Source organism: Macaca fascicularis, chromosome 4, assembly GCF_037993035.2.
Source record: "Macaca fascicularis isolate 582-1 chromosome 4, T2T-MFA8v1.1".
Lineage (NCBI taxonomy): Eukaryota > Metazoa > Chordata > Mammalia > Primates > Cercopithecidae > Macaca > Macaca fascicularis.
This window is the reverse complement of record NC_088378.1, coordinates 133,071,461-133,087,141: the sequence shown is the minus strand read 5'-3', so window position 1 is coordinate 133,087,141 and position 15,681 is coordinate 133,071,461. Positions and strand designations below refer to the sequence as shown.

The following is a 15,681-nucleotide window of genomic DNA, read 5'->3' as shown; positions in this document are numbered from 1 at the left end:
CTGAGATAGTTTAGGACTCAAAAGTATACTACGGGCACAGGCACCAAAATGGGGGCACACAGGAAAGTACGACTTTTCTTCTTCTACCTTGCTACTGTGCCAAAACATCAAACAACTTTTTGGCCTGGGTCAAGTTCCATCTTTTGATTTTGTTCAGTGCCTAAGAAGTCACTGGCATGTAATAAGTGCTAAGTAATAATACACATGGTGGAGGTATAATAAATTAATATGAAATGTTCCATAGGAGGTCTGATTTTATGGATTAGGCTAGTAATCCATGAGCCATATTTTTGATAAATTGGTTTATGTTACAATAAACTTTATTGTATTACAACAGATTCCGCTGGCTTGCAGCATATTACACACTTGCAAATCCCAAACCTATAAAGCATTTATTTTTTATTTAAGATTGGTAAAATCATGTCCATCTTAAGATGCCTCTGGGCACTTATGTGGTATAAAAGCAGACACAAAATTCTAAGAAAAAGAAAGCCTGGCTCTGTTCAGATTTACTTTTTGTTCTTTTTTAAGTACTAAACAAAGGCAGTATGTCTTATACCTGAAGGTCAACCCAAAGTGCAAACTTTATAAAGATTTATAGAATAAAAAGTCTATCTCAAGAAAACACTGGTATCCCTGGACAGCAAAGACTTGTGCTGACTAGCAGGAGAGCTTCAGCGGTGCCTCACTGGAAGCGAATATTAAGATACCTAAGGGTTTAAGTATAAATTTTTTAAAAACATAAAATCACTACTCTGAATTAACTCCAAAGCAAAGCAGAGATGTGATGTATCTCATGCTGCGTTCTATGATGTTACATGCTAGAGTGGCAATACTTTATACACAGCATTGCCTTCCCATGGTCTGTAGTAAACAGAGCCCTTCTCTTTCACATACATTCACAGCTTGATGAGAAGGACATCAAGTCAAGAAAACACAGTAGCTGTCTTAATGCTGGATGCAAGTGCAATGATGAATAGCAACTTAAAGACAATGTTTCTGGTCAATTCAGATGAAAGACTCCTGAAGTGAAGTGCATATTATTCATATTTATTCTAATTTTTGTTAGAAAAGCCTGGACAGGTGGCCTTCACTACTCTTTCCCTAGTTGATTTCATCTACCCAACAGCTACAAACTATGTATCAGTAACTCTCAATTTGTTATCTCTTATATATACACAAGACCTGTTTTCTAAAAACAAGTCTTGTGTATCCAAATCTCTCTGGAAACTTCCATTTGATGACTCACATGCATCTCAAACTTGGTAAGTCTCAACTAAATGTTTGGTCTTCCCACACCCACGTATGTCTTTCTTACTGGTTTCTGTATCTCATTAAATTGCACCCCCATTCACCCAGCTGTTCAAGCCAAAAACCCAGTGTCAAGGATGTCTCCCTCTCTCATTCTCTTCTCTACCCATTCTCTTCCACATCCACTCTATCCGTTATATTTGTCATTACCACCCTCAAAATATACCTCAATCTCATTTTTCCCCCTGCATTTCCACTGCCATCACACTAATCCAGAAATTGCAAAGTGCCATCTATGAGATCCTATCTGACCGGCAAGGCTATTCCATCTGGCCCATAATATTTTTATAAACTACTTAAATTAATTGATAATATTTATAAATCTAAGAGTTTAACAAAACACTCTAGATTCTTTACTTCTCTTGGAAAATTAAAAAAGCTGGCAGCACTGGGCATATGATTCCACTTGGCCTAACCTGGGTGGGACTCAGGAGAGGCTACACCTCTTAACACAGGGTCTATGCCCTCCATTGCCTCCTAACACTTAGGCCCAAAGAAAGTTGCTATTATCAATGCAATATTATTTTGCTTCTAAGGATCTGTTTTATACTTTTATACTACCCGGCTACTGAAAGCAAAAGAGTTCGTGAACTACATTCTATTTTATTTCTTTAACTCCATTAAAATGTGAACCAGATCATATCACTTCCCTGATTAAACCTTCTAATGACTTCATATTGTCTTAAAATAAAAATCTAAACTCTTACCTAAAAGGCCCTGCATAATCTGACCTGTCCAGTCTCATCTCCTGCCCCTCCCCTGACTCACTATGCTCTATCCATACAAGCCTTCTTTCTTGTCCTTGTCACCAATCTAGAAAGGCTCTTCTCACAGATATCCACATGGGTGACTTTTCCCTGTTATTCAGGTGTTAGCTCAAACATGACTTTCTAAAAAGGTCTCCTCTGGCAACAGAGGCATTACCCTACTTCCCCACCCAAGCCTATAACCCACCCTCACCATGTTCACTTTCCATCACCTTGTCTGATTTTCTTCATAGCAATCATTGCTCTTTAACATTACCTTGTTTACTGTTTTATTTATCTATTGTATATATCACCCCTCTAGAATGTAAATGATGCAGGGACCATGAATGTGTTACTTGCCATTATAATTGCAGTGATTGGCACTTAGTAATAAATGTTTGTCAAATAAACAATGCACTACAATAAGAGCTCTTACAATTTTCAATGCACTCAGTCAATACCCATTTACAATTCATTTCTCATTTTTTCTAATCTGGAGGCTAGCCTTTTTTGCAGGTTGGGATGCCATGACAGAGTTCATTTACTCATTCAAAAAATACACATTGCACCTGTTCATGGTACTGAGCTCAAACAACCAAAAACCCTGCCCTGAAGGAATTTATAATCTAATAGGGAGGGACAGATGATAAACAAAAGTTAGTAAATTATATAGTAAGTCGGCTCTCCATATCCATGCATTCTACATCCATAGATTCAACCAACCAACTGTAGATCAAAAACATTTTTTAAAAATAATAAAAATTGTAAAACTTAAAAACCATTACAGTATAACAACTATTTACATAGTATTCATATCGTATTAGGTATTGTAAGTAATCCAGAGATGACTTTAAGTATGCAGGAGGATATGTATAGGTTATGTGCAAATACTATACCATTTTATATAAGAAACTTGAGTATCTGGGGATTTTAGTATCCATGGGAGTCCCCATGGATACTGAGAGATAACTATATATTATAAGCTGATAAAAACTGAATAAAAACATAAGGGGAAAGAGGGAGTGCTGTGAATGTGTGTGAGTGTGTGTATGTGTGTATATGTATGTATATGGGGAGGGTGCTACAATTTTAAATAGAGTGGTCAGGAAACAGCCCACTGAAAGGGTGTCATCTGAGGAAACCTGGAAGGAGGTGAGAAAGGAAGCATTCCAGGTAGAGGGAACAGCAAGAGTACAGGATTTGTAGCAGGAGCTCATCTGGTGTGGAACAGTAAGGAGGCCAATGCAGTTGAAGAGTGATGAGGGTGTGGGCCAGGCTTGATGGCTCACGCCTGTAATCTCAGCACTTTGGGAGGCTGAGGCGGGTGGATCTGATGTCAGGAGTTCGAGACCAGGTTGGCCAACATGGTGAAACCCCGTCTCTACTAACAATACAAAAATTAGCCGGGCGTCGTGGCAAGCACCTGTAAACCCAGCTACTTGGGAGGCTAAGGCAGGAGAATTGCTTGAACCCAGGAGGCGGAGGTTGCAGTGAGCCAAGACCATGCCATTGCACTTCAGTCTGGGCAACAAGAACAAAAATCTGTCTCAAAAAAAAAAAAAAGAGTGATAAGGGGAGATGGTTATAGGAGATGAAGTCTGAGATAACAGGAAGTCAGATCATGTAGGACACTGCAGAACATTCAGGAAGTTTGGCTTTTACCCTGAGATGAGAAATGACCGGACAGTTTTTGTTTGTTTGTTTGTTTTTTTAGACAGAGTCTTGCACTGTCTCCCAGGCTGGAGTGCAGTGGCGCAATCTCGGCTCACTGCAACCTCCGCCTCTCGGGTTCAAGCAATTCTCCTGCCTCAGCCTCCCAAGTAGCTAGGATTACAGGCATGTGCCACCACACCCAAGTAAATTTTGTATTTTTAGTAGAGACAGGTTTCACCATGTTGGCCAGGCTGGTCTTGACCTCTTGACCTCTTGACCTCTGGTGATCCACCAGCCTCGGCCTCCCAGAGTGCTGGGATTATAGGCATGAGCCACCATGCCCGGCCATAATTGGACAGTTTTAAGAAGGTTTTGACTTATGTTTAGAAAGGAACAATCTCTTGGTTTAGATAGTGGTGATGGTTGCACAACTTTGGGAATATACTAAGAAACACTGAATTGCACACTTTAAAAGAATGAATTTTATATGTGACCTACACCTTAATATTAAAAACACACACACACACACACACACACACACAAAATGCTCCAGGGGTTGAGAACAGACTATAGGAATGTGAGAATGGAAGCAGGTAGACCAGGTATCAAGCCACTGCAATAATGTAACAGAGAAGGTGATGGCTTGGATCAGGTAGTAGCAGTGGATATGGTAAAAAGTGGTTCCAATTCTCTATATATTCTGAAGGCAGGGCCCCTAAGATTTGCTGATGGATTAGATGTGGTACATGAGAAAAAGGGATGTAGGATGACACAAAGGTTCTATCCGATGAGTTTTCTCTTTCCTGATATGGGCCTTGCCCCTTCCTGTTAGACTTTCTTGTTCTTCCTGCCTGGAATATTGACAAGGGGCTGGAGATGGATCTACAAAGACAAGAATGAGGACAAATGCCAACATACCAAGAATATCAGAGTGGAAAGACAGAAATAGCCTGGCTTCTGAAGGTACTGCTGAATTCCTATACCAACCTATCATCTAATAAGAATAAACACCCCAATTATTTAAGCCAAAATTTCCTGTGATTTGTACTAAAATGTATCCCTAATTGATACACATGGTGATTTTTTAATGCAAACATACTTCGTTCTATTTCTCTTTGATTTATTATACTGCAGATACTGTGTTTTTCAAAACTTGAAGGTTTCCAGCAACTCTATTTTGGGCAAGCATATTAGCACTATATTTCCAACAGCACATGCTTGCTTCATAAATCTGTCACGTTTTGGTAATTCTTGCAATATTTCAAATCTTTTCATTATTATCATATCTGTTATGATAATCTTGTTTGTTTTTTTTGTTTTGTTTTTTTGGAGACAGAGTCTCACTCTGTTGCCCAGGCTGAAGTAGTGACGAAGTGGCATGATCTTGGCTCACCGCAACCTCCACCTCCCGGGTTCAAGTGATTCTCCTGCCTCAGCCTCCCAAAAAGCTGGGATTACAGGTGCCTGCCACCACGCCCAGCTAATATTGTATTTTTAGTAGAGGTGGGGTTTCATCATGTTGGTCAGGCTGGTCTCGAACTCCCGACCTCAGGTGATCCACCCACCTCAGCCTCCCAAAGTGTTGGGATCACAGGCGTGAGCCATCGCTCCCGGCCTATGGTGATCTGTTATCAGTGATCTTTGATGTTACCATTGTAATTGTATTTGGGGCATCACGAGCCTCATCCATACAAAATGGTGAACTCAATGGATAAATGTTGCTCCATTTATCTGATTGCTCCATCAACTGGCTCTTCCCCCATGTCCCTCTCTCTCATTGGGCCTCCCTATTCCCTGAAACATGACAATATTGAAAGTACGCCAATTGTGACAATGTCCTCTAAGTGTTCAAGTGAAAGGAAGAGTGACACATCTCTCACTGAGCAATATGGCAAAACCTTGTCTCTACAAAAAATACTAATAATTAGCTGGGCATGGTGGAGCATGCCAGTAGTCCCAGCTACTCAGGAGGCTGAGACGGGAGGATCGCTTAAGCCTGGAAAGTCGAGGCTGCAATGAGCTGTGATCATGATGCTGCACTCCAACCTGGGTGACAGAACAAGACTCTGTCTCAAAAAAATAAAATAAGATAAAATAAATATTAACCTGCTAAAACAAATCCTTTAATAGCTTCTCCTTGTTCTCATAATAAAGTTCAAAATCCACAACACTCTCACCTTCTCTATCCTTGTTTACTTGCTCCAACCACATTGTCCAACTTTTTGCTTTTCTCAGTTCTTTGAGCCCATCAAGTTCCTTCTCATCTCAAGGTCTCTGTACATGCTATTCCTTCATCCTGCACCACCTCTCCCTCTCCTTCACCTGGTTACCACCTAGAAGTCTCAGCTTAAACATCATTTCCTCAGGGAGGAACTCTCAAAGAATCCTAAACTTCACAACACATATCATATGATAAGTGAAATGGTAGAATTAGCTATATGATAGCTTATTTATTATCTATCTTCACTTCTAAAATATAAGCTCCTTAGTGGCAGGGACTTTTTCTGTCTTATTAATATTATCTGGCACACTGTAGGCTTTCAGTAATTATGTGTTAAATGAATATATGAATGAAGTTTATTTTCCATTGTGAAAATTTTGCTAAGTTCTAAGGAGTTGAAAAACATTCCTACTTACACAGCAATATTTCAAATTTTCAAATTTTGCAGTATAAATTACATAAAACACTACTATACCCTTATTTTTTATACTCATTTAGTTACCTCTGACTCAAAATTATGTTTCTCTGCAACAAATCTGTAAGTACACTGTTCTCTAGAAACACATCAAAAACATTTATACATTATATTTTCAGTAAGAAGTGATAGGATTATTTCAATTTCACTCATTTTCACTCCACCAAAATGGTATAGATTTTTCAGGCTGAAACAATTCATTTCCCTTTCATTTACACACTTATCTGTGAAGGCAGCATGAAGTATGCCATAGGAATCATCTCTCTTCGAAGTCTATTATGTATGCTTTGTAATTTACTGAAAATTGAAATCATCAGTAATCATTTCTTCCTGTTCTCTTGTCGGGCTAGAGTTCTTTTTTTGTAGAGCTTTCTTTTCAGGTTTTGCCAACACATTTTTTCAAGTCATTTTTCCTCTTCTTTTAAAATGAAAATGTGCCTACAAAGTTCAAAATAGTGCATTCCTAGATGGCATCTTGAAAGAAAGAATAGAGCAATTTCAAAGCAAAATATTTTTTTCCCAACTCACACATTAATCTTTCCCTAGAGATATGTAAATAGGTAAAGAAGTGAGGTCCATACACAAAAAGAAACAGTGTACTAAGATGTTTACCTGAAAACCACACTATAATTCAAATACTGTTAAGGGTCACTGTCAATATGTTTAGGCCAAGAGCACAATCTACTTTTAAATTGTTGTAACCTGATAAAAGGGATAAAAGTTTGACATAGTATTCCTCTAAAGAGAGCAATGTAAAAAGATGAGCAATAAATCCATAAGGAAATGGATAGGGCCAGGCAGACATTACAGAAAAGGCACCAGGAAAAATCAATAACTGCAGAAAGGGACAAGAGAACCGATGGGTAAAGGTGACTTGTAAATTCTAAGGATTTAAGATCTCTTGGAGGATTTTCATTGGATTGGGCTGTTTTACCCCAAATCTAGTCTCTCAGTATAAACTGAAGTGAAGGCTATCTTCTTAACCAGAAGTTCATAGTATTTTTTAAAAGTAACCTACAATGTGACTCCTTTTAATGCCCAGTTTCAAAAATGCGCCTCGCACTTCAGAGACATTCGCAAAACATCCCTCAGTATTCCAATGAGCTATCAACACTAGAAAGATAAAACATGATGCTAAATCCCAGTTATTTAACTGTAAGTTTCTCTTCACAAATCTGTATCACCCAACCAGCTATTATGGTTAAATAGATAATGGATAGAAAACACTCAACACTGTGCTAGCACAGAAGCACTCAAGATAAATTAGCCATCCTTTGTTCCCATGGCATTGCCCCAAGTCTTAAGAAATGTGATGTCTCTAAACTGAGAGCCCTGGCAAACTGCTCTGGAGGGCAGTATGTTTGTCCCCAAACAGGCTGGCTCTTTTTTGCTTACTGTTTGAGAATCAAGAAGAAAGTAAGATTTCAGTAGGTCCTAACTTAGGAACTGTCAAACTAAAGGAGAGAAGCAATCCAAAATGACAGCTGTCAGGAGAGGAAAAAAAAAAAAAATCTTAATGGTAATAACAAGGTTTCTGCAAAAATAACTTCTCCCAGACAGTTGACACCAGAAGTGACTGTGCAGCTAAGCCTTCAGAGTAGGGAACCACCACCCTACTGCTTTCCTTTCTTTCACAGGTAAGTTTCTCAAAATAGTTGTCCATACATGCTGTTCCCAGTCCCTCTTTCCATTTTGAACCTACTCCTATTCAGCTTTCCTCCTACCACTCCTCTAAAACTGCTTCTCAAGGGCATTCAGGATCTCCATTTTGCAAAATCTAGTCATCAATCATCAGTTTTCATCTTACATGACCTCTTGGCACCCGACACAGTTGATCACTCCATCCTCTGTGAAAACACTTCCCTCCTTGGCTTTCAAGAAACTATCCTCGCCGAGCCACCACTTTGCCCCTGCCTCACAGGCAGAGCTCTTTCTCAATCTTGTGTACTGGATCTTCCTCTGGTACCTCATCCAGTCTCATGGCTTAATAACTCCTAAATTTACGTATCCAGCGCAGACTTCTCCCTTGGACGTTAGACATATATTCAACTTCCTCTTCAACATCTCCACCTGGACATCTAAAAGGCATCTCAGATCTAAAATGTTCAAACTGAGCTACTCCAAAACCTATTCTTCACTGTCCTTATCTCAGTCTAATAGAGTTCTATCCTTTCAGTTGTTCAGGTAAAAATCTTGATATCATCCTTGATTCCTTTTTTTTTTTTTTTTTTGAGACATTGTCTCGCTGTGTTGCCCAGGCTGGAGTGTAGTGATGTGATCTCGGCTCACTGCAACCTATGCCTCCTGGGTTCAAGTGATTCTCCTGCCTCAGCCTCCCAAGTAACCGGGACTACAGGCACGTGCTACCGCACCTAGCTAATTTTTTGTATTTTTAGTAGAGACGGTGTTTCACCATGTTAGCCAGGATGGTCTCAATCTCCTGACCTCGTGATCTGCCCACCTTGGCCTCCCAAAGTGCTGGGATTACAGGCATAAGCCACCACGCCCGTCCTCTTTCTTTTTTTTCTTACCCCATATCAAATCTATTAGCCAATGCCACTGGCTCTACCTTCAAAATATGGCAGAATCTAAAGCAATCCCTACCTCCACTGCTTCTACCCTCATCCAAGCCACCACCATCTTTTGTCTAAATTATTCTTGTTAGAATGTGTCTGCTCTTATATAACCTATGGTCTACCTAGAAGTTACAACAATCAAATCACAGGATTCCTTGGCTCAATACCCTCCAGTGGCTGTCAATCTCACTCAACCAAGCACTCTGCAATCTGGCCCCATTTCTTTTCTGACACTGTCTTATACTACTTTCTCTTCAGCTTCAGCCCTAGTGCCCTCCTTACTATTCCAGGAGCATACCAGAGCCAGTTGCTGTTCCCTCAGCCTGGAACACTCTTTGCCCACATTGGCTTGTTCCTTAATCTTCAGGTCTTTACTCGGATGTCACCTTTATAATGAGGCCTTGCCTATTTGAAATTGCAAACCCACCCCATAAACATCCTCTTTCTTGCTTTATTTATTTATTTTGTTGTCTCTTTCTCCCCAGTAGAACATAATTTCTATGAAGACAGACATGTTGTGCAATCTGTACTTCACTGAATCTTTAATACCTACAATACTCAGGTTATTCAGACTGGTTTGGGAATCTTCAGAGGGAAGACAATGCTCAGGCATCAGGCAGGGCGATGTTCATTCCGGGCAAAGGGCATATCATGTTTAAAGATACAGAACAATGAACTAGCACAGTGTACACTTGGAATCTCGAAGCAGTTTGGTTTGATTGGTGCTTAATGTTTCAGCAGGAAATGAGACTAGCAAAGTAGGCCAGGATCTAACACTTACTAAGTGTTACTCTACTCTAGGCATTGTTTTAATCCCTTTATATTATTCTCATGCAATTTAAACATCATAGCAAACCTTCTACAAAGAAGCCACTATTGTTATTTCCATTTTATAGGTGTGCAAACTGAGGACAAAGAGGGTAAGTAACTTGGCCAAAAATCACTCAGCTAATAAATGAAAGCCAAATTCAAAGCCAGGCAGACTGACTCTAGAACTGCACCCTGAACCAATACACTATACTGCCTCTGTGTTATGGATCTTGGGTTTCATGGTATAGACGAGGAGGAGCCACTCAAAGGTTTTACACTGGCGAACAATAGGTTTAGTCTGCATTTTAGGATCACAGCAGTGGGGAGAATGGATTAGAAAAGTGTAAAGAGGCCTGCAAGGTCCAAGCTATAGAGATGTTAAAGGCAGGGTTTAAGGCAGCGGTATAAAGAAAGGAAGACTTTACAGACACCCAGGAAGATTTTACAAACACCCAGAATGTAGAAATTATTAGCGATTTTAAGAGTGTGGTGGCCGAAGACCCAGGAATTCCTGCTTTGCCATTTACCATTCTCTCCGTATGCATTTGCATTTATAGAAAAGAATACGAAATCACAAGCTGAATGAAAATCAAAGTATGATACTATGAGGTGGCTCAGCATCTAAATATCACAAAGCAGGAATACAGTAAAACTGGACTGGAACATTTGGCTTAGGATCAAGATGCAATTAAGGGCCTCTATCTTAAGTCCAATTCTGTATCTTGGGATTTTCCTATCTTCAGGTCAACCACACAGTACAGAAATCGGAAGCAGTGTCCAGCATACTTAGGCTTACATGCAAAGAGAGAACAAGAGTGAGATACGGGATGAATGCCTGGGTTGCACGAAGTGTTCTGGTTGAACTTACTACACTGACTGTATGGAAAGAGGAAGTATAAAGGTAGTCCAGAAAGGGGAAGTAATGGCAGGACTACCTCATGAAGGCAAGATACTCTCAAGAAGAAGAACAAGACGGCAAGGCTGGCCCAATCCCAAAGATTAAAAAATATATATAAAAATGCGCTGGGTATGGTGGCTCATGCCTGTAATCCCAGCATTTTGGGAGGCTGAGACAGGTGAATCACCTGAGGTTAGGAGTTCGAGACCAGGCTGGTCAACATGGTGAAACCCCGTCTCTACCAAAAATACAAAAATTAGCCAAGTGTGGTGGCAAGAGCCTATTATTCCAGCTACTTGGGAGGCTGAGGCAGGAGAATTACTTGACCCTGGGAGGCAGAGGTTGCAGTGAGCCGAGGTTGTGCCATTGCACTCCAGAAAAGAAAATAAAAAATAAAAAAGTAAGAAAGAAAGAAAAGAGGGCTCTATGGCTGCATGGTAAATATAGCCTGATCAACATCCTGGACTCTGACTAATTAGGTTAGCATAATATTAATATATATTCGTCCCTTTGTATGCATGGGGGATTGGTTCCAGGACCCCTATACTCCCACCAAGAATATCAAAATTCACAGATGCTCAAGTCCCTTACATCAAATGGCATAGTATTTGTATAGTATAACCTACACACAACCTGCTGTATACATTTTTTTCTTCAACCCACATCAGTCAAATCCTGTATATTTTAAATCACCGCTAGATTACTTATACCTAATACAATATAAATGCTATGTATATAGCTGGTGCACTGTATTGTTTTTTATATTTGTATTTTTTAAATTGTATTGTTATTTTTATTGTCTTTTTTCCCCCAAATATTTTCAATCTGCAGTTGGTTCTATGTGTGGACACACAGGGCTGACTGTATCAGGAAAAGTCATCAGACCCTAAGTATGATGAAAACAAAGGGGGCAGAAGACAAACTGGATTACCATACCATGATGGATCAATCTGAAAGTCAAATTAATGCCAAGACAGTGGTGAGGGGAATACAATTTCACTTGATATTGATTAGATTTGGAGGGGGCAGGCTGGTCTCTAAAACAGATCCAACACAAAGCTGTCATCTCAGCCAGCTTAACTTAATTCTAGCTTCTTTAAGCCTGATGTTTTGAGTGTTGGAGAAGAACAAACTGGTTATCCCTTACACTATATTCCCTAATACTAGTTGAGGGATGACCTCTCCAAAAGATCAAGAGCAAAAAGTATTTTTAAAAGATTCTAGAAAATGTAGGATCCTCTGTGTCATAAGAGCCAAAGCCAACACAAATAATCCTTCCACCGTTGTAAAAAAAGAGGTAATGGCAAGACTTACCGTTAATAATCTAGCTAAATGATAGAACTTAAAATTTCTTTGACTAGCTGAGTGTTGTGGCATGTGTAGTCTCAGCTACTTGGGAGGCTGAGGTGGGAAGATCAGTTGAGCCCAGCAGTTCAAGGCTGCAGTGAGCTATGACTATGCCACTGCACTCCAGTCTGGGTGACAGAGCAAAACCTTGTCTCTAATTGAAAAAAAAAAAAAATCTAAGACTGATTACTAAACCATTGAGAACAGGAAGTTCTGGGTTCAATGAATTTCTACATATTTTTTCATACCAGGCACATGAAAGACATTAAACAAAATACATTATTTACTAGTTTAGCCATCTCGGTGTCAACTTTTCAACATTTTGATGAAAACACATTCTTGATCATACTAATAAAAGAAACCATATGGTATTGAATATTTTCAGCATCTAAGAAGGTAAATCTCAGAGTCAAATCCTTAGACAAATATAAATTAAGATTCATGGCTAGCATGATATATGAGCTACATGATTTGCCATAAAATGGAGGAGGAGTCAGTCACACATCATACTTTTGAGTGAAAAGCAATCTCATAACTATTAAGAGATTCATGATGTGCCCATCACACAGATGTTATAGACAGCCACACAAATCTTGTGAATGTTTTGTCCCCAAATCAAGGGACTTATCTAAACTATACAATGACTAATTCAATCCCTCTCAGAGGAATGAACTTTTCCAATAAAAGACAAATAAATGGAAATGCCAGCTACTTTAAATCAAGCACTTAACTAACGTGTTGCTACTTAAATTGTAGATAAATATTCTGGCCTATGTTCAAGGGAGGCACGAATGCAAATGTGGGTCATAATGAATGAGCTCTATTTAGAGAATAGCTTTAAGGTATACATTTACTTTTCAAGTCCCCAAAAAATAATCTTCTGATTTTATTAGAACGGGGCTTGCATACTGTTTGGAAGTTACCAGAAAATCAATTGTGCGCTGTAGTTTCAAGTGATATATGTTCTTTTCACAGATTTCAAAATCCCCAAAATACTGGATTTTGGATACTATCACAACCTTGGGGTATTCCCCAGACTCTAAGACTTTAAAAAAAAAAAAGGAATGGTATCCTCAGAAATAATGGGCTTCCAGAACCTTGGCTGTAGTGAAAGCAGCCAGCAGGGTACGTTGGACTCCACTCTTGCTGTTGCAGCGGAGCCTGCCAAGTCTACCAGTGGGCCAAATTAAGGCTGGTAAAGTTACAAACACGTTTTCCTGTTCAAATGGATTAGGAAGCTCCAAAATGTATTCATCTTAGAGTCTGAGTAACATCAAAGCTCTGGGTGATGCTACTAAAGAGAAACAACGACTTCAAAAACAATATTGCTACAGTCCCCTCCAGCACCCCCAAACTGGAAATCTTTATTTATGTAATGCCTTTTGATTTAATGAGTGACCTGGAGTCCTTTCTCCAAGATAAAAGTATAATCTGCTGGTTAGCTATTCTTCTAGAATAGGTTATTGCTCATCAAGGTTTTGTTTCTTTGCCTCACTGGTTAAAAGATAATTTTACTAAGGATGACTCACCCCATCTCTAACTCTCCTTGCCAGTGTTTGTTGCTGCTGTTCATTACCGGCAAAACTGGAGAGGGAAGACACATAGACACATAAAGACAAGTATGTAACCCATTACACGAGGTTCTCATTATTCCAGAACCACAGTTATCTGAAAAAGGACATTTAAAGTGAATTCACTTGAAATAAGGACAAAAATTCCATAGTGAATGTAGAAAAGGGGTTTCATTACATTAAAAATCGAGATTAAATGTAAGTATATATTTAATCTTCTACTTAACAAAATGTATGTAATAAATGCAACTATATGCTAACCAAAATAGTAGTAGTAGTAGTAGTAGTAGTAGTAGTAGTAGTAATGATAAACAGTTGTTAGATATCTTTTAGTTTTTCTAGCATTTCCTAACTTCCCCAGCACAATTATAGTGAAGAATATTCTTCCAAAAATACCTGGACATGACCAACATCCCTTCAATTTTTAATCAGATTCTTCTTTTGAAATGCCTACCATGTCATCATTTTGGTGGATTTTCCCTTTTTCAATTATTCACTGGTCTCAAGCTGCCAGAATTTTATTTGCCAATGGCTTCATATGTCACTCTGGCGGCTTTTCAGCCTCACTTTTCTCTATTTCATGAAATCTTTATTTCTCATATTTTTGCAAAATCTGCCATTTGACTTTGCAATTGAGTACACTGATTTTACATCTTCCGACAATCAGTAAAACACTATAACTAATGGGATGTGCAGGAATAGAATTCACAGGGATGAATGTTTGAGTGGGAACTAATTTTACACGTGGACAGTTCATTAGTGAACATTTTTATACTATGATTACCTCTGTTTCCCTATGCAACCTTCAAAACTGCAAGGCTTGAGGTAATGAATATTCAGCTAACAAGGGCATCATATATGAAAGGCCACAGTCATCATGGAAATGCCTCTGTCTTTGGGAACTAGAAAGGTTTCTCAGGGCACTAGAATCACATCCCAGAGGTCCATCCTAACATTCTACATTTTAATATTTTCTGTCTGCATGGCCTATCATCATAGTATAAAAAGACAAAATAAAATGATAACTAGTATGCATCCCACTCTTTGATCATGAAAATGATTTCAATCTGGCACCATTCACTAACTATAACAGCAAAATTAAAATCTTGAGTTATTAATTTAAGCATTCAAATGTATATCTGACAACTGCCAGATTCCAGACCTACTAAGGGGTCTGGAAAGTCAAATGGTAAATGCTTTTAGAAGATTAAGAGATATATAGCAAGCATATGGATATTATCCTTGTCCTATAAAGTGTGTGCATGTGTATGTGTGTATGTGTGTGTGTGAGAGAGAGGGAGAGAGAGAGATTGATGTGATCATCCAGGAGTAAAAGCTATTACTTCAGAATCCAAAGTCCAAAATAAAACTTTTTTTTTAATCTTTGAAGCCTCACAAAAAACAAAGATAATGCCACAAGATGATAAACAGAGATGGAAAAGACAGCACTGTGTGTTTAAAAAGACCTTCGGCTGGGCGCGGTGGCTCACGCCTGTAATCCCAGCATTTTAGGAGGCCAAGGAGGGTGGATCACCTGAGGACGGGAGTTCGAGACCAGCCTGACCGATATGGTGAAAACTCGTCTCTACTAAAAATACAAAACTTAGCCAGACGTAGTGGCAGGCACCTGTAATTCCAGCTACTTGGGAGGCTGAGGCAGGAGAATCGCTAGAACCCGGAAGGTGGAGGTTGCAGTGAGCCGAGATCGGGCCATTGCACTCCAACTGGAATTACAGGTGCCTGGAATTACAGGTGTCCCGCTTTGGGGGACAGAGCGAGACTCTGTCTCGCCAAAAAAAAAAAAAAAAAAAGAAAAACAAAAGGGCCAGGCACGGTGGCTCACGTCTGTAATCCCAGCACTTTGGGAGGCAAAGGTGGGCGGATCACGAGGTCAGGAGTTTGAGAACAGTCTGCTCAACTTGACAAAACCCGGTCTCTACTAAAAATACAATAACTAGCTGGCAGTGGTGGCAGGCGCCTGTAATCCCAGCTACTCAGGAGGCTGAGGCAGGAGAATCGCTTGACCCCGGAGGCAGAGGCTACAGTGAGCTGAGATCGTGCCACTGCACTCCA

General features: G+C 39.5%; 1 protein-coding gene across 14 annotated transcripts in view; it reads right to left on the bottom strand.

Moving 5' to 3' along the window:
* Positions 1 to 15,681, bottom strand: part of BTBD9 (BTB domain containing 9) — a 506,404-nt gene that overhangs the window by 406,674 nt on the left and 84,049 nt on the right. Inside the window, exon 7 of one of the 14 annotated variants that reach the window (XM_074038162.1) lies at positions 6,788 to 6,844. The exons of the other annotated variants lie outside the window; for them this stretch is intronic. Coding sequence (XP_073894263.1) covers positions 6,811 to 6,844 — 34 coding nt within the window. The 3' untranslated portion in view covers positions 6,788 to 6,810. Of the gene's footprint in view, positions 1 to 6,787; positions 6,845 to 15,681 lie in introns of those variants that run through there. 14 annotated transcript variants of the gene reach the window in all.